At 39.5% G+C, this 24,163-nt stretch overlaps 1 protein-coding gene across 1 annotated transcript in view; it reads left to right on the top strand.

Annotated features, from left to right (window-relative positions):
• Nucleotides 1-5,596: 5,596 nt before the first annotated feature.
• The window catches only part of LOC6650990 (serine-rich adhesin for platelets), a 37,448-nt gene continuing 18,881 nt past the window's right edge, over nt 5,597-24,163 (top strand). Inside the window, exon 1 of the mRNA XM_002073296.4 lies at nt 5,597-6,173. Coding sequence (XP_002073332.3) covers nt 5,714-6,173 — 460 coding nt within the window. The 5' untranslated portion in view covers nt 5,597-5,713. The remainder of the gene's footprint in view (nt 6,174-24,163) is intronic.

The raw sequence follows: 24,163 nt of genomic DNA, 5'->3' as shown, positions 1-24,163 counted from the left end.
AACAATTTAAGTGCCAACTTACTGTGACAACTATGGTGGATGGCTGGTTTTGGTTTGAGGTGGACCAGGAAAAAGCAACAGTCACAGGGGCCAATCCAAGCGGCCAAGGAGCATCATGTGATAAATGGATGACTGCAAAATATTCTATGAATGAAAATGGTAGACAATGAAGTTCCATTAACCTCGACAAGACTTTCCTATAACTATTGAATACCTAATCTGACATGAAATTATTTGAAATGGTAAAGTAATCTAACTATATACGCATATTCTAGTCAGATAAAAAGTTTGCCAAACTTCCGAAACTGTAAGTGACAGTATAGTGTTAAAATAACGTTGCATGTTCCTGCGATCTTGGAGTTACTTTCACATTGCTTATGCAAGTCTCAGGTGAACTCTTATAGAGTTTCTCAACTGTCGGCCTCCGCCTCTGTTGGGCAACTAATGCATAGTGCAAACTTTAGTACAAAGTTATAATACCCAAAATGCCTTTCATACAGAGCATGTAAATATTTGTCAAATGTGGCAAGTTGCTCCTACTTCTGAAACATTTCTCTTGTCACCTTTTCCTTCTTCCGTTTTAGCTAAACAGTTGGCAGGTAGTTAGGTATGTACATAGGTAGGAGTTACTCAATGGTGGTTTATGCCTCGAATGCTTTAACTGCGTAAAAACGCAACAGTAATGGTAAATGTTACTATAAATGTAACTGTGATTAATCGCTGGTTACTTTGTGTTTTTTAGCTTGGGCGCGGTTAGTCGGTGAATAACTTTTGACAAACCGGAAAAGTCTAGTTAGAGACATCATACATACATATTAAGCATTACATCAGCGGGCAAAAGTAGATCTAAGTATAGTATATAACTACATGCAAACAAAAATATATATACTTATATACCTACGAATGGTTTGAGATGTTAAGGCTATGAGGTTGGTGGCTTGAGTATGGCCCAAGAAGCTAGACCAACTGGGGCCTAGAATTTATGCCTCGTTAATAGTTCACTGAATAACATTATGATAAATTTTTACCAGAATTGATTGAATTTGAATTCAAAACTAAGTAGGTTGCAAATGCCAGTGTCTTTGTTTGCTCACAAAGCCAAAGTCGTGTTTCAATGGCCTCAAAATGTTTAAGACTCTTTCTTTGATCGCTTCACTAAAAATATAAATAAATAAATAATACAAACGTAAAATTAAATCAAAGTGTATGCCAAACCTGTCGAGACAAATACACGAAAAGAAAACAGAAAAGAAGTGGAAAGGGAATGAGAAAGAAAACGACAAGAAGCAAAATGTAAGGTAAAGCACCTGATTTTCCATTACTCACAGTTTTTCCCTTTCCCTAAAATTTCTCTAGAATTCCCCAGTTGCCGCTTGCCGTTGACATGCGAGAGATATTTTTAAACAAATATTTATACAGCATTTGTTGTACTTGTAACTCTCATTGTGTTTTTTGCCCTGTAGGCAATGGCAGTCAGTCATCCGCACATTAGCCACGACCAGGGCCAGGGCCAGGCTCAGATCGGCCTTACGTGGCGTATGCGTAATGTACTCTAAGTGTTCTATGCATGCTTGTGTGTGTGTATATATATAAAGGTGTGGATGTGTGGGATTTCCTTTTCTGTGTGTGTGGGTGGGTGAACGTGTGTTTTGCGTGTGACTGGCAGATTACCCTGCAGATAAAAGATGTGCCGAAGAGTAAAGTAGAGGATGAGCAATGAGCTTGCGATTAGTTGCACTTATCCTTTGGGCAATGGCAAAGCGAATGAACCATCCTCTACTGGGAATTGAGATGAAATGCAGATCGGATTGAAGGTTTAAACTTGGTTTTCATGGGAAAATACAGCAAACAATGTGAAATAGATACCTGGATAGATAGAGAGATGGCAGAGATAGCATGGCATAGGAATTGATGTGTTGATATTAATTACGTTTGCTTAAATTTCACTCTTTAATTTTTCTTAAGCACTTCACACATGTTTCCAACATTCTTATGCTCTGCCTCTCTGGGCCATTCTTAAAAACACATTATCGAAATGAAATATTTAACCTGAGACATCTGAAAGAGGCTTTATTTATTAACGTGTATTGACTCTGAGGACAGGCGGCAAAGAGCCGAAATTGACCTACATATTCGCTTTATGTATATCAATGAAGTGGCAGACAAACAGCAAACAAAATAAAATAAAATAAAGAAGAAAAACCTCACTTTCATTCAACTTGCCACGAAGCCCGCCTTTGGCTTTCAGTTTTTCTACCTTCAGCAGGTTTACGACTTAATGACTCTGCTGGGATTAATATGACTAATGGTGCGCTGCTTTTTATTTGATACAGCCTGACTCTATATATACATATATATTCATATACACATATATTTTTATATATATAGGCTCTATAGGTTCTCTTTCTTTCTGTTGTAACAACCCCAAGCCAATGTTATTTGTGGCATTTGTGCAATTCATGTCCAAATGGCCTCCATTGGTGATGGTCCGGTCCGGTCAGGAAACGCAAAAAAAAAAAAAGAAAAGAATAATTATGGGTTCCCTCAGAACTCGATATTCTGCTATGCTGACATGCCATTTATTTATGGATTTGATACGATGGGATACGACCAATTGATACCTTTTATTCTACTATTGAATACTATTTACTTCATTTTGTTGCTTTCGTCTATATCTTTAAAGCAATTGAATCATAAATAATCATTCTTGAAAATTGTTGTGTAAATAGAAAAACCTTTCAAGTCTCATTCACCTATCATTGCTTTTTGCAGCTCAAAGAAAGTTATTTAATTATATTTACAAACATAATCAATTCAATAAACTACTTGTTAAATCAATGTATCAATTGGTTTGATTAATTTCTACAAGTATTTTTAAGCTTTACTGATTACAAATATATTATTTACATGTAAATTTGTAAGTTTTTGCAAGAGCCTCTCATTGATGTTTGGATGGCAATTCAAAGTCCTTGCGTTTGAAGTATTTGCTGTTGAGCCTTCAACAGACCAGTCCATATGAATGAATGTTGTGTTAAAGTGACCGCAAAACTAGAACTGTTGCAATTGTGAAAATTTAAGCACTTACAAATACTTAAACACACACAAACACAACCAAGTCCCAGTGAAGTAGCTGTTTGACTGTCATTAGCCGACTGCAGCAGCAGCAGCAGCAGCAGCAGTAGCAGCAATAGGAATAGCAAAAACAATGTCGAACAAACAGTTTATCAAGGCAGCCGCTTGGACAAGGGTCAAGCCTGGAGTATTGTAGAGTCCTCTTATCTATTGGCATGCATCAGTCAGTCAGGAAAATTAATTAACAACAGCATTGACACTTGAACATTTGACAGAATGTGCAGACAGCTGTTCAGGCAGGAGGTCTGGCACCATGGAGTAGGCACCATGGACGGCTGTAGGGGACATGAACGGATCAGGTCGACCAGCCACTCGTAAAGTCAACAAGGTGTTGTCGAGTTGAGGTCCTTTTTCTAACTGCTACTGCTCGGTTTACTCTGGCTTTGACTCTGCTTTTCCCTGCTCAATGTTTTGTACATTGTTTTCCTCGTATTGTTGTTGCGGCTTATCCATGGCCATGTATATACTGACCAATCGACCCAAACCTAAACTGGTCAGCCTCAAAAGTAGCCCACCAAGCAAACAAAATAAGGGCACTTGCCTGTGTACTCCCCATGACAGTGGGTCGCCATCCCAAAACCCACACTTAACTATGCCTTTGCGGTTTGTACATTGTTTTAGTGGACTTTGCTTTTGTTTGTGCGAATAAATTTCATTTCATTTCATTTTATTGCTGGTTTTTGGTTAATATTCAAGCAATGTTACTCTGACCCTACCTGGATTTGACTCTCGTATGGATATGTTGTCTATGTTTCGGCGTGAAATATGTCTCAATTAATTATCCATGTTTGTGACATACGCCAAAAGGGAAATTGATTTGATTTTCTGTTATTGTTGCTTATCAATATCAATTTCGATTTGGTTTTCGATTATTCAAACCCATTTCATATACATATGTATGTATGTTTGTATATAGCTTTTATATACTATATAGTATGTATATTCTTCTCCAGTTAGTCTCTGGAAAATCAAATACAATTATGTCCTCAATTTATTTCCCCAGCGCAACGTAAATCGACCAGAACGTAAACGCAGAGTGATGGTTAGGAATGTGGCTAATTTATTGCCTCCCATTAATTATAATTTATAAATATAGCTTTATTATGACTTTTAGCTGAACATAGACGGTCTGAATTAAGCGTACTGATTGTCAAGGTAACATGATTAAAATAAATGCCATTAGGCCACAGTAAATAAACAGATCTACTTACGACTACTTTACTGAAAATTTTGCACTCAATGCCTGAAATAGTTAAATACTATACAGTCGAAATGTGCTAGTGGACTGTTACCTTTACGTGACACATGTCATCAAGACAAACAAGAGAAATCATTTTATTACACCCATATGCAGGTAATCTATATCTCGACTAACTAAACGTGCCAACGAGTTTACCAACAAGTATCCCAAAAAAGACGGCAACATAAGCACTTTTTATTTTACCTTTTACAACATTTTTGATACCTTTGAAAGGTTAGTATATAATGCTAAATCGACCCTATTAAACCTAGATAGTATCAGATAGTTTATGTTGGTAGTAGCTATACATTCTTTTAATTGAAAGTTGGTAGTTTACACTTGAGTTATTTTAAGTTTCTGCCTTGATTACTGTTTAAGATTAAACATCGTGTTCATCTGAAATGGCTTCACCAAATCAGATGCACCAAGAAATATACAAAACGAAACAAAAACATAACACAAAAATAAGTCATAAAGATTTATATGACAATTATTGCTTAAAACCAAAACATGCATCCACACTGTGTGGAAAACACTTAAGATTACAACAGCGTCGCGGTATCAAGTGGCCAATGCTGAGCATGAAATATAAACAATTTTCAACCCCGAAGAGCGTGGGTCATTAGAATAAGTATTTTTCAGAACAATTGTCGCCTCCTAGTTTTAAGAGTTCATGTACACACAACACTTTAGTAAATAAAATCAGTTCATATTTTGAATACAACGAATGAAGATTGGGTTATTTTCCTTCTCTCCGGGAATCCCTATTCATTACTGACTAACTAACCAATCAACTAATTTACATCGTTGACAGCATTTATAGTTTTTTTACAAAAAATTTTCCAAATTATGATATAGTTTTCCTTCATATTCACATTCTCATTTCATTTGGTTTCTCTTTCTCTTTTGCAGCACCAACTTCCGGCAATTTTGTGCCATAAAATGTTTGCCACCAATATCCGGTTGGTTGCCATCGTTCTCGGAATACCCTGAGCAAGCAACACCATCAGAAATATAAACGATCCAATACGTGAATCACTAGCACTTCTAGTTTGTCGTCTGTTTGCCTACTTTTGGAATTTTCCTACATATATTTTTACCCACACCCCTCCCGTCCAACAGTTATTTCCGCAGCTAAAGTTTCCGGTATTTTACATTCGCAATTTGAATTGGCGCGTGCAACTTGTTTTCTGGGAATTTTTTTTTTGCGTTTTTGTTGCATATGCGCAGGCTAATTAGCATGAGGCTTTCACATTGGAAACCATTACAACAAGTGCAAACAGAGCAATCCGAGTAGAGAACGAACACAAAAGAAATAATTGTCTGCGTTTAGCTGGGAACATGGAAGAGGATGTCTATACATCGTTTGGTTCCTACAACGATAGCGGAGGCGGCGAAAGTGACAGTGATTTAGATTGGAGCAGTCTGGAATCGAGCGTGGAGCAGCTGCAGAATCTACTGGTGTGGCAGGAGGCGAAGCAAGAGAAGAGGCAGCCATTTGGCAATTTCAGTGATTATCAGCTAAGCAAGTGGAATGCAACCGATGTCAACATCAGCATTGTCAGCACATTGCCAGCCTTAACGACGGAGGAGCCTCCCTTCGACGCCAACAACTATTGGGCACTACTGGCTCTTGTCCTGGTCTTGGGCACGGCAGCTGGTAATATTCTTGTCTGCCTGGCGATTGCCTGGGAGCGTCGCTTACAAAATGTAACAAACTATTTTCTAATGTCGCTGGCCATCACGGATCTCATGGTGGCTGTTCTTGTCATGCCTCTGGGCATTCTTACGCTGGTGAAAGGTGAGTGATAAAATATTTGAGAAGCTTTATAATAGAAAAAAAATGAATAGAAATTCAATGAGGATAATCACAAAAGACTTTGCTCCTAGGTTTTGTTGCGTGTATGATACACCTACTTTGATTTCGATCCAATTTAACATAATTAAAACTAAAACTAGTCAAAAATTGAAAGTCAATGCAATCGAAACTCATCAATAAAGTGAACGAAATTTAATAATTTCAATGCAAGACAGAATTATCAGTAGATAGATTAAGCTCACTCCTGCCTGTAATATGATAAAATAATGCGAACAAAAGCCTTTTACCTATCAGACCATTGTAATGCACAAATGTGCAGTTTGCCTGCAATCAATAAGGACAAGCCAACCACAAGGCATGCTTAAGGTGAACCATGACCAAAGCTTAGTATCTGTGTGTGTGTGTGTGTGAGTGTCTGTGTGTGTTCTGGCTCGACAAATATAATGAAGTTGTTGCCCTGGTAATACAGAGAAGAAAAAGAAATAAGAGGATACTATGCACACCGCATATTTTGATCAAACTTATACTCGGTTAGTGACTGAGATGGCAAACTAAAAGAGAGACAGAGAGAGAGAGAGAGAGAGAGAGATAGAGAATGACTGTTATATACAAAGCCGGGAAGACAATTTAATAAGCGCGTCGTTGGCTTTGAGAAGCAAAAAACAATAGCAAAGGCAAAAACGGAAGCGTTTTTAGCAGCTTTGCCATCAGTCGAGGCAGTGCAGCATAAATATTGCATTAGGTGCTGCAAACGAACAAGGCAAAATATAGCTTTGAGGCGTCTTCTACTGCGGATGAGCAGCAGCAGCAGTCGCAGGAGTAGGTAGCAGCAGCTTTTTCTGACTTTCCTTTCTCTGCACCAGCTGTTGCACTTGCACAACGATGATGACAATTTCGTTTGTTTGTGCGCTTTGGGGAGCCATTACACACACAAACAAGGAGCTCAGACGCACACCCACATTCAAACAAACATCATATGTATACTACACACCTGGCACACATTCAGGCAGACAGGCACAAACAACCTCATACACTTGGCACTCAAAATGGCAAAATGGTGAAAGCATCGAAGGTGTGGTGTGGTGTGGTGCAGTGCAAGCAAATGGCTGCTTGCTATATCAAGTGTGAAAAATATTCCAGTCTGCAGATCCACTCAAGTTTTGGCTCTAGCAAAAGCCAAATAAAAACGTTGGCAGGATTTGAATGTTGTCAAGAGATCCTTTCCGAAATAAACTTAAGTGTATGTGGGTGAACGAGGTTGAACGACAACAACAAAAAAGAAAGTTATAGAAAAGAAACGTAAAGGATTAAGCACAAATAAACTTCTCTTCCACTCAACTCTTGTACATATCTTACGAAATTGACAACGTAATAGATAAATAGTTTCCAATGGAGAATAATCGAAATTGACATTCAATGACTATAAAGTTCCATAGAAATAAATTTGTTTAAATAATTAAAAAATATGGTACTCATCTTGCTTAACAATTCAACCATACAAGTATTTATCTAATTAATATCAAGTGACATTAACATACAAGTTACTTACTGACCATGGGGGCGAAGAATTCAATTAAAACTCCAGGGTCCTGGTATATTTCCGGCGTGCAATGCGCTGGTGCAGTATGTAAATGTACATAAATGGAAATGCGTAAATTATGATTACATAATTATTGCATAATTAATTCGATTGAAAAATCTGCATAAAATGCCAGTTAATTAATAACTGTAAACGCAATTAATTCAAAGGCATCAAAATACGCGACGTGACGGTGGCCAGACATCTGTACTGACAAGCCCCACGCCCCATTGCCAGCGTCTCTGACTCGTCCCTCCTGGCTCTGACCTTCTCCCAATGGGGAATAATGCCACCAGCAATGAAGGCAAAATAGCAGCAAATTGAATTACATTGAAACGTTTTTGGGTCCTCTGGTGCGTTGAATTTTTTAAGTTAATGTAAAACGATATGCAAAATGTTTTGCAGCTTAATAAATTAAACGGAGGACGACGGATGATGATAAACACAAAGACAGCCGCAAAAAGTGAGTGAGAGAGAGAAAGAGAGAAAAATGAAAAAAAAAGAAACATCAACCTCAACCAAAAAACAAAAAGGAAAAAGTATGCAAAAGCAAAAATACATCAAAATTAATTGAGCGCAAATTGGCGAGGCTGCGATTTTTACTGCCTTCTTGTGCCCCAAAAAGTAGACTATGAAATTTTACACAGACACCACATACTTATACAAAGATGGAATGAGACTAGTACTAGGGACAAAAATGGACAGATAACTGTACTTAAGATAGAAATAGCAGCTAGGCAGCTCGTGGCTTAGCTAAAAAATAAAACAACAAATGAAAAATTCAACTACAACAACAACAACAACATCAACAAAAACAGCAATGAAAAGTGGGAGCAAAACAAATTTATCATTCTGGTTGCTTCTCCTGCTCTGTTTTGGTTTTTGTTTATGTTGTTGTTGTTGTTATTGTTGTTCGTGTTGTTGTTGCCGTTGTCAAAAAGCATTTTAAGCGCTTAAGCTAGAGCATAAGCTGCGACACGCACACACTTACCTAGGCAGGGCTAGGAGCTGAGTGGAGAGACATCGTAATTCATCCGCTGGGGGACTTGGTGGATGGAGGGCCAAAACAAAACAAAAGCAAAGTCAGAACAATTTTCCCCACTTTGAATTCGCTCCCAAATACTCAATGCCAAATCGTTGAAATATGTTTACAAATTAGCCAATTTTATTTTTAATACGATCCTCTTGCTTAAAAATCTTACAATTAGTTTATTTAGATAGTTCTATTATATATTTTGACTGTAAACGAAATTGAGTAACAGAAAATTATTATTATGATTGAAAAATTCTTTCATTTCTATTACATTGCCATCTCTTGGTTTGCTTTAAGGTAGAAATCTGCGAAATGAAGCTGAAGGCATTATTCAGAACATTCGTAACATTCGGCTTTTGGGTTTTTGGGGGCCATTGGCAATCAGATTCATTCATTTCATAGATAAACGAGCCGCAATGAGCCAATACCAAAGTCAAAGTCAAAGCAAAAGTTTGATAAAGTTTTCATCCTCATCTGCTCTTTCTTATTTCGGCGGGCTTTGCGCTCATTCAGGACCTAGTTGGCTTTATCATAAATCTTTAAGCTACCTGTGCCACACGGAGGCACTCGCAATCAGTGGGAGGCTGGCTGGCAGATGGTGGCTGCTTTCATTTGGACTGAGAAAATTGACATGTCTGCGCATAGTAAATGGCAGCCAGAAAATGGCAGCTGTCGGCTAACACAGAGCAGCCAATTAATTTTTGGTCAGTAGGCAACAAAGCTCACAAGTCGCACAGAAGTAACGTAATGAAGTTGCCACCATATTGCCCTGTAACCCATGTGGCAATGGTTCTTGTTGTTTTTTAAAATACCATTATATGACGTAGGTAGAACTGGAGCGTGACCGTGGTTGTGGCCAAACCCTTTTTGCCAATCAGTGTGGGAATTTTTTGTTGGTTTCTTTTTTCTCTATGCCTCTGTGGTCAGTAAAAAGGAGCATGTGCTCTTGTTTTGCACCCGCACATCAATCAAGTTGTCTCTCATTCGTTCGCATTCCCTCACTAGATATATATATATGCGTTTCTTGTGTATGTGTGTATCCTTTCATGATGTCTGGGAATGCGTGTGTGCAGTTATGTGTGAAAAGCCAGGGCCAGGCCAAATCCAGTTTTCGCTTGGCTGAACACCGCTGACAACGCTTTAGTTTTAGCTTCTCTCTTCCGGTTTTCTAGTACTTACGATTATTCCTTTCGCGCCATCTTAAAGTTGCCTATCTAGACATATACATATACATACATATACATATACATAGTATTATGCATATGTTCAGAGTTAAGACGCGACGTTCCAGTTAGCGCGTGTGTCTGCCTGATTACTTATGCAAAGTCCTTTTTAGCTGTTAAGTGTTTTGTGTCTACTACTTACAAATGTAGTTGTAAATCAAGCGGAAGTCGTTTTGTTACGCTATATATGTACATACATATACAAGGCAAGGGGAAAGTGCTTCACAGAGTTCACTGTAAGGGTTGAAAAGGGATTCCAATTTGCATTCCTTCCTTCCATAATACATCCATATAATGAAGTATTTAGAAATGAAATGTGCTCATGTGAAGTAAATTAAGTGTTGTGGGCGGTATTTGGGATCTTATCTAGAGGAAAGCAATATGCTATAAAATGTTAAATCGATTTGGTTAGCTATAAATTTATCTGATATAACTATTTAGCATGTATTAAAATGTTATGCTCAAACATATCTGTTTGCCAATTGGAAGAACCTATTCAAGCCTTTTAATCGATATGAACCCTATACACACATATGTATGTACTTTTCATTTGATATAACAGAAAACAAAAACAAAAAATATACAAAATAGAAAAAGCCATTAGTCTAATAATGTTTGACTTAAAACGATCAATTTTATAAATTGCAATTGGCTTGAAGGCTAAATGGAACTAAGTTTTAGAAGACAAGAGATAGGGAAAAGAAGGGTAACGCATACAGATATAAAATATAAATGTACATAGAAACAAACTGACATTTGCCAGAAAATAAACACTGCAGTGCCCCAGAGAGCCAACCACAAAGTAGTTGCAGTAGTAGTAGTAGTTAGTACACGCCACTTGCACCTTCACCTGATATCGTATGCAGAAATGCACAAAACTGAGACCGAGGACAAAGAAAAGAGCCAAGTCAAAACCAAGTCCAAGACCGAGACTCTTACTTGGACTTACCTTGGCAGTCAATGCCAAAACAATTGAGACTGTGCAATAGATATGGTTAAGAGGTGAAAGGTACCAGACACTGTTTGTCTTTAAGGCCGGAAAGCTCGACAAACTGGCATATAATAGGAAAATTAATACATTATGTGGTAACTGAATGAATGAATGGATAAAGTTCTCATCACATAATCATTTTGAATTTGCCTAGCAATTCTAAAAAATTTTCCACTTTTAGAATAGGAATACATGAAATTACTTTGGGCCAAAGTGAATGTTATTTAGACATTTGTCTGTGCTCATTGCATGTGAATTTTTATTGGTGGCCAAGCAATGACTGTGTAATTATTTATCCATTGATTGTTGGCATGCAATTCTTACCACCTGCCACTGCCCCGTTCCCTCCCTTTTGGCTTACTCTCTGAAGGACAAGCCGTTTGCTTTTTTTTTTTATTTGTTTTCTGTGTTTGTCTACTTGCCTGCTAATGGATTGAAGAATGCATATTTTATAGTTGCCGCTATTTGTGGGATGTTGTCAATTTAATATTTAATTTGGCTCAGTTAAGTAAGCACTTTGCATTACAATTGTTGCTAGCTGCCACTTGTCATCTCTTATGAGCCACCACCCCACTTAACCCAGCTATGTCGCAGCAATCTTTCAGCTTAAGTGGCCGCAAGTTCATTTTGCCGGCATTGGGCGAAGCGCAAAGTAAGTGGCATGTAATTTATGTGCCTCCCCCTCCCCCTTCCCGTCCACACTCCCCTCATCCCTTCGCTGACATTGCAAAGTGTGCGAAAATTGCCACAAGTCATAGCAAGGAAGAAGACCCACTGCAGCGTATCTAGAAAGCGTGCTACAGTTTTTTTTTTCTCTTTTTTATATACGCCACGTTCACGTGCAGCCTTAAGCGCATGAAAGACGTTAACAAAGGATAGGAAGGAAGAAAGAAAATACAGAGAAGAAGAAGCAAAAGAAAAACGAATGCGGATCTCCTTTTATCAGCATGCTCATTGAATTGTCAACTTGGTTTGCATTTGGCTAAAGTATAGCCAAACAAAATTTGCTTCATTCAGTTGGATGAAAACCATTGAATTAAATTGAAACATTAAAGGATATGCAAATTAAAGGGTTTAACAAAATGTCAAGGACATTTAAGACAATCAATCAACTCATGTCAGTTAGTGTGCATACATATTGAAAACGACGATATTAAATGTATCGTAACACTGGACGATATAACTTTTTATTCAAATAGTTGTTTTTTCTTCTTATTTAAATGGCCATCAAATCTGCATTTCGAGATCTAGGCTTGATTCAATACAAGGCTTACTAATACTATTCCTACTACCGCATTGCCACTCTCCATTTATCAAGCTTTGGCACTGACAGCAAGTCCAAGCTTGGATCCAGTTTCACTCTTTGGTTTTAACTTGATTAACGATCCTAAAAGTTGGTCAACTAGTTTAGCATTTGAAGCAACGCCAAACAACAACAACAATAAGAGAAGAAGCGGTACCAACAAGGCCAATAAAACAGCTGGGGCAAAAAGAAGAGCAACTGTTGAACGACAGCATTGCGGAATTGTCAAGTCATATTTCATTTTCGGGTAACGCCCACGTAGGACAAATTCAAATGAAACATCATATCGTATTTGTATCTCTTGTTTTGTCACTGACAAGCTGAGGGTCAGGCGACAACAAGCGACGCATTTGCGTGACAAGCTTCTTCTCCTTCTCGGCTTTTTGTTCTTCTTGTCTGCCTCTTCCTATACTCGGTCTAATTCTTCGTCCTTTTGCTCAGTCAACAAACGCGGCGACCTTGCACGTGCTTGCCCCTTGACTGACAACGCGGCGTATGCGTTATATATGTATGTATATAAGTACCTATGTAGATATGAGTATCCAGTATTTGGCTTAGCATCTGGTGCTGCTGCTCCTTCTGCCTCTACTCGACTACACGGCACGTGAATTATAAATAATTATAGACAGCATAGCGACCGAAAATTATATAACATTATGCTCAAATAAAATGCCAAGCACGTTTAGGCCTTCAGCTGTTTTCTATAATTTCAAAGACTTGCTTATAAATATTTAACGGTTTCGCGACGACGACGACGCGACATAGCCAAATTGGAATTATTCCCATCAAGTCACTCGATTAGTGGCGTTAAATTGCCAAAGTAGCCCACCCAATCCCTTTTCTAGTACTTACTCCACCAACTCACCCACTCAAAATTGCTTTGCATTTTACCTGTCTACGTCAAGGTAACTCTGAGGTAGTCCATAGATTTTCTTTAGCGCTGTTTTCTTGGCCGTTATCATTTAATATCCTGTCACTTAGTACATATAAACAAAGCCTTGGCTATGCCACGATGCCTCCTTCACATTCCCTGGCCAGGTGGATGTTTCAGCAGACTTTGAATGCTGAATACCATTTAAAGAATTAAGATTAAATATTTTAAGAAATAAGTAAGAACTAAAACGCAATCACTAAGTCAAAGAGACTTAAAGTACAGAAAAAAAAAATGAGATAGCAGTTTAATTATTATTTCTGTTGGTCAAACCAAAATTAATCCCTAAACGTTTTCTATTCAAATAAAACTTAAATTTTACATATTTATATTTTTGCAAAAATTGTCTGGTAAGCTGCCTTTTGTTTAAATCTTATTGTTAGATGAAAGAAGAGCAACTAAATACCAATTCATATTTCAAATGGGATTAATTTAAACGAACCAAACTTTAAAATCCTTGCTATTGATTTCAAAATATGCATCAGAATTGAGCTAAAATATTATTGGACTTTCAGAAAACTCAATTAGCACAAGTTTAATTTCACTTAAAATAAAGCTTTTCTATTTCCATTGTCTATTCATATTACAACAGACACTAAAAAGGAAATTTCATAAACGTATGTATATGCATATATGTGTTTAAGTATGTCGATAATAGATACAAAAATGGCATAGACATGAAGAAAATAAAATAGGATATTGTGTTTGGTATATGAAAACAGGGCACCCTATGCATAAATTGTAATTTTCATTTACATTTGTTTATCTAACTGCCCATGTCAGCAAAATGCGTTTGAGTCGGAGGGGAAAGTTTTCCAAGCAAACAAAAAATTTGCACTGGATGAAAATACAAACATTGAAACTGACACATGTCAGCAATTTTTTTTTAGCTTACTTATTAAATTATCAAGTAAGTGGTATCTACTATATATTTGAATTGTCTACTTTTAGCAATAACATTTTGCCATACCCATATTCAATAGAATATAACAAATTGATCTAATCACAAAAAAGTTTTTTCTTTTTTACAATTTCTATACTCTTAGCATAGAATTGAAATTTTAGATTATTGGCTTTGAATTTATAATCACAAAATTAAATCATTTCGCCCACAATAAGAAAAAAACTTGTCCGAAATACGGCTTGGAAATACCCTGTAAATATTTAAAGCTTTGAATTACAAAAGAAATCTTGCTAACTTATATTAGAATGATGGTAAATCTATATCAAGTTAAGTAAATGCTGACTGATTTAACCTACCTTACCTAGCTACAAATACTCAGTATGAGGGCGAAAGTTGTAATGGCAGGGCAATTTAAATTATGCATAAATCTAAATATAATTGCCATTGAAGGGCAAAGTTTTTGTGTCCTTGTGCAAAAGTTCCTATTAGACTATTTTTAACGTGAATCCAAAAAAGACGCAAACGCCGCCAACGCTTTGGACTGCTGAAAGATTTGGGCAGGCATGAAATGACTAATACACATATCCTTCTTGTGCAATTTTCTGGTGGCAGAACGAGAACACAAATACAATGGCTGGTTGGTTGGGAGAGCCTGACACAAACAGTTGGTAAAAGTTGCTGAAAGTGGTTGAAGTGGAAGGATATTAAGATTTGGACCCACCCCCGCTCCGCCGACGTTCCATCTTTTGCACGACTTTTTTCCCCATATGTATGTATGTGTGTATGTGAATTTAGTCCTGTGTGTGCCTTGATTGTGAAAATTATGCGAAAAGTTTTTTGTTTCCATGAAAGCGACAAGCGAGAGTATATTAAATTCTACACACACATTGCACTTACCACTTGCACTCAGATGGAAAAGCTTTCACACAACAACAACAATAACAACAAGTCACAAGCATTTTGTGGTTTTGACTTTCGGCTTTTAAAATGGTATTTCAGTTCCTTTTGGCTAACAGAAAACATGCAACATAAACAGACAATAACATGCAACAAAAAACCAAGAACAAAACACATTCAAAAAGTTGGCAGCATCTATGCACACATGTATGTATGTATGTATAGAGTAAATTTGATTTTTATTTTATGTGAAGCGGGATTTTTCTTGGTCATCGGTTTTCTTGCAATAAAGTCAAACTAAAAGTTGTCAATAGTTGGCCAAAGTTCTTATTGAGAGGCATATAAAATTCCCTATTCCAAAGAGGCTTTCAACTTAATAAATATTCTAATATTATTGTCAGTAATAGTTTCTGAAAGTTCACAATGAAATAAAGTAACTATATTATGTAGTCCTATAATAATTTGAAATTGCATTTTGAGAAATTTATAATACAGTCACTTTGCCTGATGGTCATGAAATCCATAGCATCTGCATATGACTCCAGAGAATAGAATGTACTTATCAATGTCTTGTGGCCTTCGCATAAATGTCTTAAAAATATGTGTGCGACCAAAGAAAAACAAAACCATAAAGATGAAATATGCCAGGCGGAACTGAATACGGAGATGGAGATGGAGACGCATAAGCGGCGGTAGACCATACATACATGGCTCACATGCTCAATTCGCCAGCGTCGACATCTTGTAATTTTATTTTATTATGGCCTTCCCCACCCTCACCCCACCCACCGCAAAAAAAAGGACGTTAGGATGAAGAACAAAATATCCTGTTTTTTGGGCAAACGAGCGAAACCTTTTATGTCCATAAAGAAAAGTTTGTAATATCTTTGTGCATTGTTGTTGTTTTTGCTATTGTTATTGTTCTTGTTGTTGTTGTTGCCTCCTCTACAAATTGGTTAGGAAATATGCTAAATGAACTGGTCGCAACCGCTGCTGGCAACTGTTGGGAACTCTCTGGTGACAGGTCGTGTCTTCTTCTAGTGAACTCGATTTGGGTTATATGTATTGATTGCATGGCTAATGACCTTGAAAGTGATATAGGATTGGGGTAGGGACACAAAAAAAAAAGAGCATTTTTGTTTTTATTGAACGGATGGGTTTGTTTTTAAAAAGTTTCATCATAATTTGATTGGACAACAACTCAGTTGGGCAACCGCAAGTGAGAAGAACTAAAATTAACTTAAACAGTTTTAAATTGTTGTGTCAAAGTTACAAAAATACTACACAACACATCAAAAATGGTTGGGTAATTGACGTTTAAAAAGTTGTTTTATTATTTACTGTGAGGAACATTATAATTAACTATAATATCCCACACAACAAGCCAGCAACAACACAATCAAGCGGTGCAAAGGATGCACCAGATACAAGATACAGCCGAGACACAAACCAAACGTACGATATACGACCGAACCCGCTGCTGATGGATCGAACCGATTCAGTATAAGTGGCATACGATCAAACGTGGCCAGTCGAACCACACGCAACCGCCGGTGATTTCGTACAAGCGGGAAGATGCGTGGGAAGCATAATGCAAGAAACCGATATACACACACATGCGATGGGCAACCAAGTCCAACATGGCTCGATCCCATGATTTCGATCGAACCACATGCGACCGCTGGAAATTTCGTACAAGCGGGAAGATGCGTGGGGGGCATGCATGCATTATATGAAACGATAATGGTTTGTGGATTGCATAGGGGAATATACGAACCGAAGGGGGAGGGATGAACGATGGGGAAGCCCTCTATCTGATAGATACGATATACGTATGAAAGTGCATTGCAGGGGAAATTAAACGAGTGCACACAGCACGCGTGCATCGCGACCCATAGCATTTGTTTAGCCTAGCCATTCTTTGAATATTGCCGGTAAGCAGAATTCGCCGGAAGAGGCGACCCACTTCTGACACGATCCCAACGCCGCACTTTTTAGCATAGCCATTCTTCGAATATTGCCGGTAAGCAGAATTCGCCGGAAGAGGCGACCCACTTCTGACACGGTCCCAACGCCGCTGCCAACAGCACGACGCCGCAGCCAGCGCCCTATGGGCATCTCGGGATATATTTAAGGGACCACGCTCGACAGAGCCGGGAGTCTTAGTTTAGAAGGCAGTCTTAGTTTAGACGTGGAACTAATTGACTCAAGTCTACAAGTCATGATCAATCAAGGGAGTTTTTAAGGCCTTACGAGTAACCTTAAAAGCTCAGACTAGTGAAACAAACAAGTGAAAGGATCAAGAAAAGTCAGAATAATTTGAGACGGCCTTACGAGTAACCTCTCAAATTATCCTGTAACCAGCAAGTCCTTGGAATAGGACTAAGACACCGTGTTTATGCAAGAATCGAGTAAGGTCAAACTGCTCCAGGACAATTCCCAGCATATTGGAAGGTACAAGGATATATCCTGTTACCGAAACACCAGGAAAGAGGTCGGGACTCCTCTAAAGGAAACTTGTCATATCCAACCAAGCCCATAAACAATCGTAAATAAACATACCACCAAGACAAATCAATAAACAAACCTGTTCTAATTTCACCGGGGCACAAAATAAATTTTGTTGTGCCGAACCTAGCCCAAGAGATAATTGTAAATATCCCGAAGGACGAAAAGGATCGTTACAACTGGCGCCCAACGTGCTATACTGATGAAATTTTAAACAAGACAAAAGTTTGAAAATTGAAAAGAAAACATCAAAATGGGGAAAGGATGGATGTACCACATGAAGAAGGAGGATCTGATACAAACAGGCCAAAGGATCGGAGTCAACATGAACGGCACGGTAGAGGAGATGAGAAAACAACTCGGCGAATGGATAGACAACCACGAGTCTGATCCAGAGTGGGGAGAGGAGATAAGAAGATTAGAACTCAAGTTCACAAAAATGTCCAAGCAAAAACCAGAAACAAGCGCAGCACAGTCAGGCGAGAATGGTGAGAACAAGGAGGCCGAGGAGTTCAAAAAAATAAATATCGCTACGCTAGCGATTCCTCCATTTGCACCACCAAGATGGGGAAGCGAAGGAGCATTAGACGGCACCGACACAAAGAGGGACTTAAGGAGACAAACGATAGACCCCAAGAACGCGGCACCGCACACAACAAACAGGACCACCGAATACGCCAAGGTGGCAAAACAAGTGAGGGAGTGGACTTTCAGATTCGATGGCAATTCCAGACCGCTAGAATTTATAGAACAAATCGAGTGGTCAGCAGACATGTATGGCATCGAGCTGGACATGATCCCAAGAGCAATGCCAGAACTACTGAAAGACAAAGCACTCAAATGGTACCTCGCAAACAATAAGCAGTGGCGATCGTGGAAGGAATTCGTTGAGGGCTTCAAGAAATACTTCCTGCCAAGAGGATTCTTCAACAAATTGGCTGATCAAGTGAAAAATCGCAAACAAAACAGAAACGAGTATTTCAAGGACTATATGGTCGACATGCAAACAATGATGAGACCCCTTAAAATACCAGAGTACGAGCAATTGGAGGTTATATTAGAAAATTGCACTCCAGATTTGAGGATATTCGTTCGGCCGCACAGAGTCAGAAACCTAGATGAGCTGATGCAGTTGGCGGAAGAACATGAGATGCTTGAACAAGAACGATCAGATTTCCATCGCCCAAACAATGCTCAAAGAACACACAACAACCAATCAAGCCATAGAGGAGGAAATTACGGGCCACCAGTCACACAGTGCCGAAGATGCCAAAACAACAGCATGGAGAACAATTTAAGACCAACCCAAGAAAATAAAAACATCCAAGAGGGAAGAGTCTTGAACCCAAACCAGGCATGCCGCAGATGCGGGGGAGCCGGACACTGGGCAAGGGAGTGCAACAATCAGAGACTCAATTTCTGTTGGCAGTGTGGAAGGATTGGGAAAAGAACAAAAGAGTGTTGTTGGAGTTCGGGAAACGAAAGGCGGTTCCAGCCTATCAGGGGCGAGCAGGGACCCAGCCAACAAGCTCCTCACCACTAATAGGCCAACTAATAGAGGAAGAGGATCAATTGTCAGCAATTATCGAAGTAGCAGGAGTCCAGATAAAAGCGACAATTGACTCCGGAGCCACGAGCAGTTTTATCAGCAAACAAATGTTGGAAACGGTGGAAAAGAAAGGAGACCGAGAGACCACGAACAAGCAAGTATACATGGCGGACGGGAAGGTGAGAGACATCAACGAGCAATGGACAGGATACGTTCGATTCGGAAACAAAGAAATGAACATAACATTTCTCATCATGCCAGACGGAATGGATGCTATAATCTTAGGATGGAATTTCTTAAGGCTGATGAATACCGAAATAGCATGCGGAGGCCACAGGATAAAAATTCCAACGGTGAAGAGGATGCAGGACAGGATGACCGAACGCATATCGATCGTGGTGACACAGAAGGAAGAGCAAACAGAAATACAAAGGTTTCTAGAACACGAACTGATGGAATTGGAGAAAATCAAGGGATCATCAAAAGTAGGGATACACAGGATCACAATGAAGGATGATATACCAATAAAACAAAGGTATTACCCAAAAAATCCAAAAATACAGGGAGAAATCAACACAAAGGTCGATGAACTGTTGACAATGGGATGCATCGAACCATCACAAAGCCCATATAGCTCACCCATAGTGATGGTGAAAAAGAAGCAGACGGGCAAATGGAGATTATGCGTAGATTTTAGACAGATTAACGCAAAATCTATAAAAGATGCCTACCCAATGCCCCGCATCGATTACATCTTAAACCAACTACGTGAAGCGAAATTTATAAGCAGCCTAGACCTGAAGGACGGCTATTGGCAAATTCCGTTGGAAGAAAACAGCAGGCCAATGACAGCATTCACAGTCCCAGGGAAAGGTTTATTCCAATGGAAAGTGATGCCATTCGGGTTACACTCCGCATCAGCAACGTTCCAACGGGCTCTGGACCAAGTCATTGGCCCAGAAATGATACCAAACGCGTTCGCCTACCAAGATGACATAGTAGTAGTAAGCAAAACAATCAAAGAACACATGGACCACCTGCAAGAAGTGTTCAGGAGATTGAAAGAAGCAAACTTAAGAATAAATGCTGAAAAGTGCCAATTCTTTAGACAAGAGCTAAAGTTTCTAGGCCACTTGGTAACAGAAAACGGTATTGCAACGGACCCAGACAAGGTGGCAGCAATAGCTCAATTGAAGCCGCCCACGTGCACAAAAGAATTACGGCAATATCTAGGAGTGGCTTCGTGGTACAGACGATTCGTACCAAATTTTGCTATGATAACACACCCGTTAAACGCACTGCTCAAGAAAAAAACCAAATGGCATTGGAGTGAAGAGCATCAGGCAGCATTCGAATCGGTGAAGGAAAAACTCACGAGTGACTCAGTATTGGCATGCCCAGACTTCACAAAAATGTTCGTACTCCAGACAGATGCAAGCAACATAGGATTAGGGGCCATACTAGTACAAAACACCGAGGAGGGGGAAAGAGTGGTTTCATATCTGTCGAGAGAGTTGAATCAAGCGGAGAAGAACTATTCGGCAACAGAAAAGGAATGCCTAGCAATAGTGTGGGCAGTACGCAAGCTGAGACCATATCTCGAGGGATACCGATTTAAGGTGGTGACAGACCACATGGCGTTGAAGTGGTTGAATAGTATAGAGAGCCCCACGGGCCGCATAGCTCGATGGGCACTGGAATTACAACAATACGATTTCGAAATAGCATATCGAAAGGGTAAATTAAACATTGTCGCTGATGCACTATCAAGACAACCGATGGAAGGGTGCAAAAGAATAGTAGACAATGGCGCCCGATTACGACAAGCAAACAAAGAATGTGAGTGGATCCAACATATAATAAAGAAAATACAACAACAACCACAGAAATATCCAGATTACATGGTAGAAAACAGCCAGGTGTACAGGAATATTCCGCATAGAGCAGGCCAAGAAGAAGTAATATCATGGAAATTGTGTGTGCCCAAGACACTACGGAACCAAGTGATGGAAGAAAACCACACTTCCATAACGGCAGGGCATACAGGAAACAGGCGAACGATTGCTAGAACTGCGTCAAGATATTATTGGCCAGGAATGCAACGAGATATCAAGAAATTCGTGGGAAAGTGTACAACGTGTCAACAATACAAACCCAATCAACAGCAAGCAGCAGGGAAAATGCTGACGCAAATACCGGATGAACCATGGGCCACCGTTTGCGCTGATTTCGTCGGACCCTTACCACGGTCGAAACATGGAAACTCAATGTTACTAGTAATCATTGACCGATTTTCAAAATGGACAGAACTGATACCCATGCGAAAGGCAACTGCGGAGAATCTAATCAAGGCCTTTAGGGAAAGGATTCTGTCGAGATTTGGAGTTCCTAAAGTGGTAATAACGGACAATGGGGTCCAATTCACTAGCAGAACGTTTAAGAAAATGCTAGAGGAATGGGGATGCCAACACCAATTAACAGCACCATACACACCACAAGAAAACCCAACCGAAAGGGCAAACAGAACAGTGAAAACAATGATTGCTCAGTTTACCGGTGAAAATCAACGGAATTGGGATGAGAGCTGGCCGGAAATAACACTGGCTGTAAATACTAGTCAATCAGAGTCAACTGGATTTACGCCAGCATATGTGATACAAGGACGTGAACCTAGAATGCCAGGCGCGATATACGATAGTGTCACGACAGGCACAGGAAAGCAAAGCGTACCACCAGAGTCGAAGGCAAAACAAGTGCAAGAGCTGTTCGAGCTAATAAGACGTAATCTGGAGACGGCGGCACAAGATCAGGCACGTCACTATAACCTAAGGAGGAGAGAGTGGAGACCAACAATTGGAACCACAGTATGGGCAAAAGAACACCATCTCTCGAATGCGGCCGAAGGATTTGCAGCAAAATTGGCACCAAGATTTGGAGGCCCATATGAAGTGACTGGTTTTTTGTCTCCAGTTATATGTAAATTACGGCACAAAGAAACAGGAAAAACCAGGCAAGCACACATCAGCCAGATGAAACAACAAATATGTGAACAAACAGATGGCAAGAAACTAGATGAACAATGAGTAAGGACGACTCTGATGACATGGCAGCGAGAAAGCAATACACATACAGAAAACAAACACAAGGTACAAGGGACAGGGGAGGGCAAATCACTCCCGAAGAAGGGGGGGAGTGTGAGGAACATTATAATTAACTATAATATCCCACACAACAAGCCAGCAACAACACAATCAAGCGGTGCAAAGGATGCACCAGATACAAGATACAGCCGAGACACAAACCAAACGTACGATATACGACCGAACCCGCTGCTGATGGATCGAACCGATTCAGTATAAGTGGCATACGATCAAACGTGGCCAGTCGAACCACACGCAACCGCCGGTGATTTCGTACAAGCGGGAAGATGCGTGGGAAGCATAATGCAAGAAACCGATATACACACACATGCGATGGGCAACCAAGTCCAACATGGCTCGATCCCATGATTTCGATCGAACCACATGCGACCGCTGGAAATTTCGTACAAGCGGGAAGATGCGTGGGGGGCATGCATGCATTATATGAAACGATAATGGTTTGTGGATTGCATAGGGGAATATACGAACCGAAGGGGGAGGGATGAACGATGGGGAAGCCCTCTATCTGATAGATACGATATACGTATGAAAGTGCATTGCAGGGGAAATTAAACGAGTGCACACAGCACGCGTGCATCGCGACCCATAGCATTTGTTTAGCCTAGCCATTCTTTGAATATTGCCGGTAAGCAGAATTCGCCGGAAGAGGCGACCCACTTCTGACACGATCCCAACGCCGCACTTTTTAGCATAGCCATTCTTCGAATATTGCCGGTAAGCAGAATTCGCCGGAAGAGGCGACCCACTTCTGACACGGTCCCAACGCCGCTGCCAACAGCACGACGCCGCAGCCAGCGCCCTATGGGCATCTCGGGATATATTTAAGGGACCACGCTCGACAGAGCCGGGAGTCTTAGTTTAGAAGGCAGTCTTAGTTTAGACGTGGAACTAATTGACTCAAGTCTACAAGTCATGATCAATCAAGGGAGTTTTTAAGGCCTTACGAGTAACCTTAAAAGCTCAGACTAGTGAAACAAACAAGTGAAAGGATCAAGAAAAGTCAGAATAATTTGAGACGGCCTTACGAGTAACCTCTCAAATTATCCTGTAACCAGCAAGTCCTTGGAATAGGACTAAGACACCGTGTTTATGCAAGAATCGAGTAAGGTCAAACTGCTCCAGGACAATTCCCAGCATATTGGAAGGTACAAGGATATATCCTGTTACCGAAACACCAGGAAAGAGGTCGGGACTCCTCTAAAGGAAACTTGTCATATCCAACCAAGCCCATAAACAATCGTAAATAAACATACCACCAAGACAAATCAATAAACAAACCTGTTCTAATTTCACCGGGGCACAAAATAAATTTTGTTGTGCCGAACCTAGCCCAAGAGATAATTGTAAATATCCCGAAGGACGAAAAGGATCGTTACATTACATACATAAATATTTACTCGTAGAAAAGTATTTCAGCAACATTTGGATTTCTTGAAACTTAAACTATAAGCACTTTCTTCTAGAATTTGTTTGTTAATTCTTAATATAAATTTTCATCTCATTTCCACAACTTCTTCCGTTTGCGCCTAAAAGATGCAACAAATTTTCTCATTGCATTTTCAATCAGTTTGAATTCTAAGTTCGCCTTCCAAGTTTCTCGCGAAACATTGTAAGAAAAGAATATTCTCTACTGCAACTTTAAGTGTAACTGAAATGCTGAATGCTCATCAATAAAGTTTTCGAGAAGGGCTAGTTCAACAAAGTTGCAATAACTTTGCAATGCACAAACAACAGTAACAAGAGCCAAAAAGGTATTACAAGTGCTTTGTAATCTATTTGAAAAAAAAAACACAAACTTTTGCCGACATTTAAAGCGTACACACGCCAGGCAACAGAGCCAACAACAATAAAACCAACACCAACAAGAACAACAAAAAGAAAAAGTAAGGACTA

Source organism: Drosophila willistoni, chromosome 3R, assembly GCF_018902025.1.
Source record: "Drosophila willistoni isolate 14030-0811.24 chromosome 3R, UCI_dwil_1.1, whole genome shotgun sequence".
NCBI lineage: Eukaryota > Metazoa > Arthropoda > Insecta > Diptera > Drosophilidae > Drosophila > Drosophila willistoni.
This window is presented reverse-complemented; position numbering and strand designations above follow the sequence as displayed.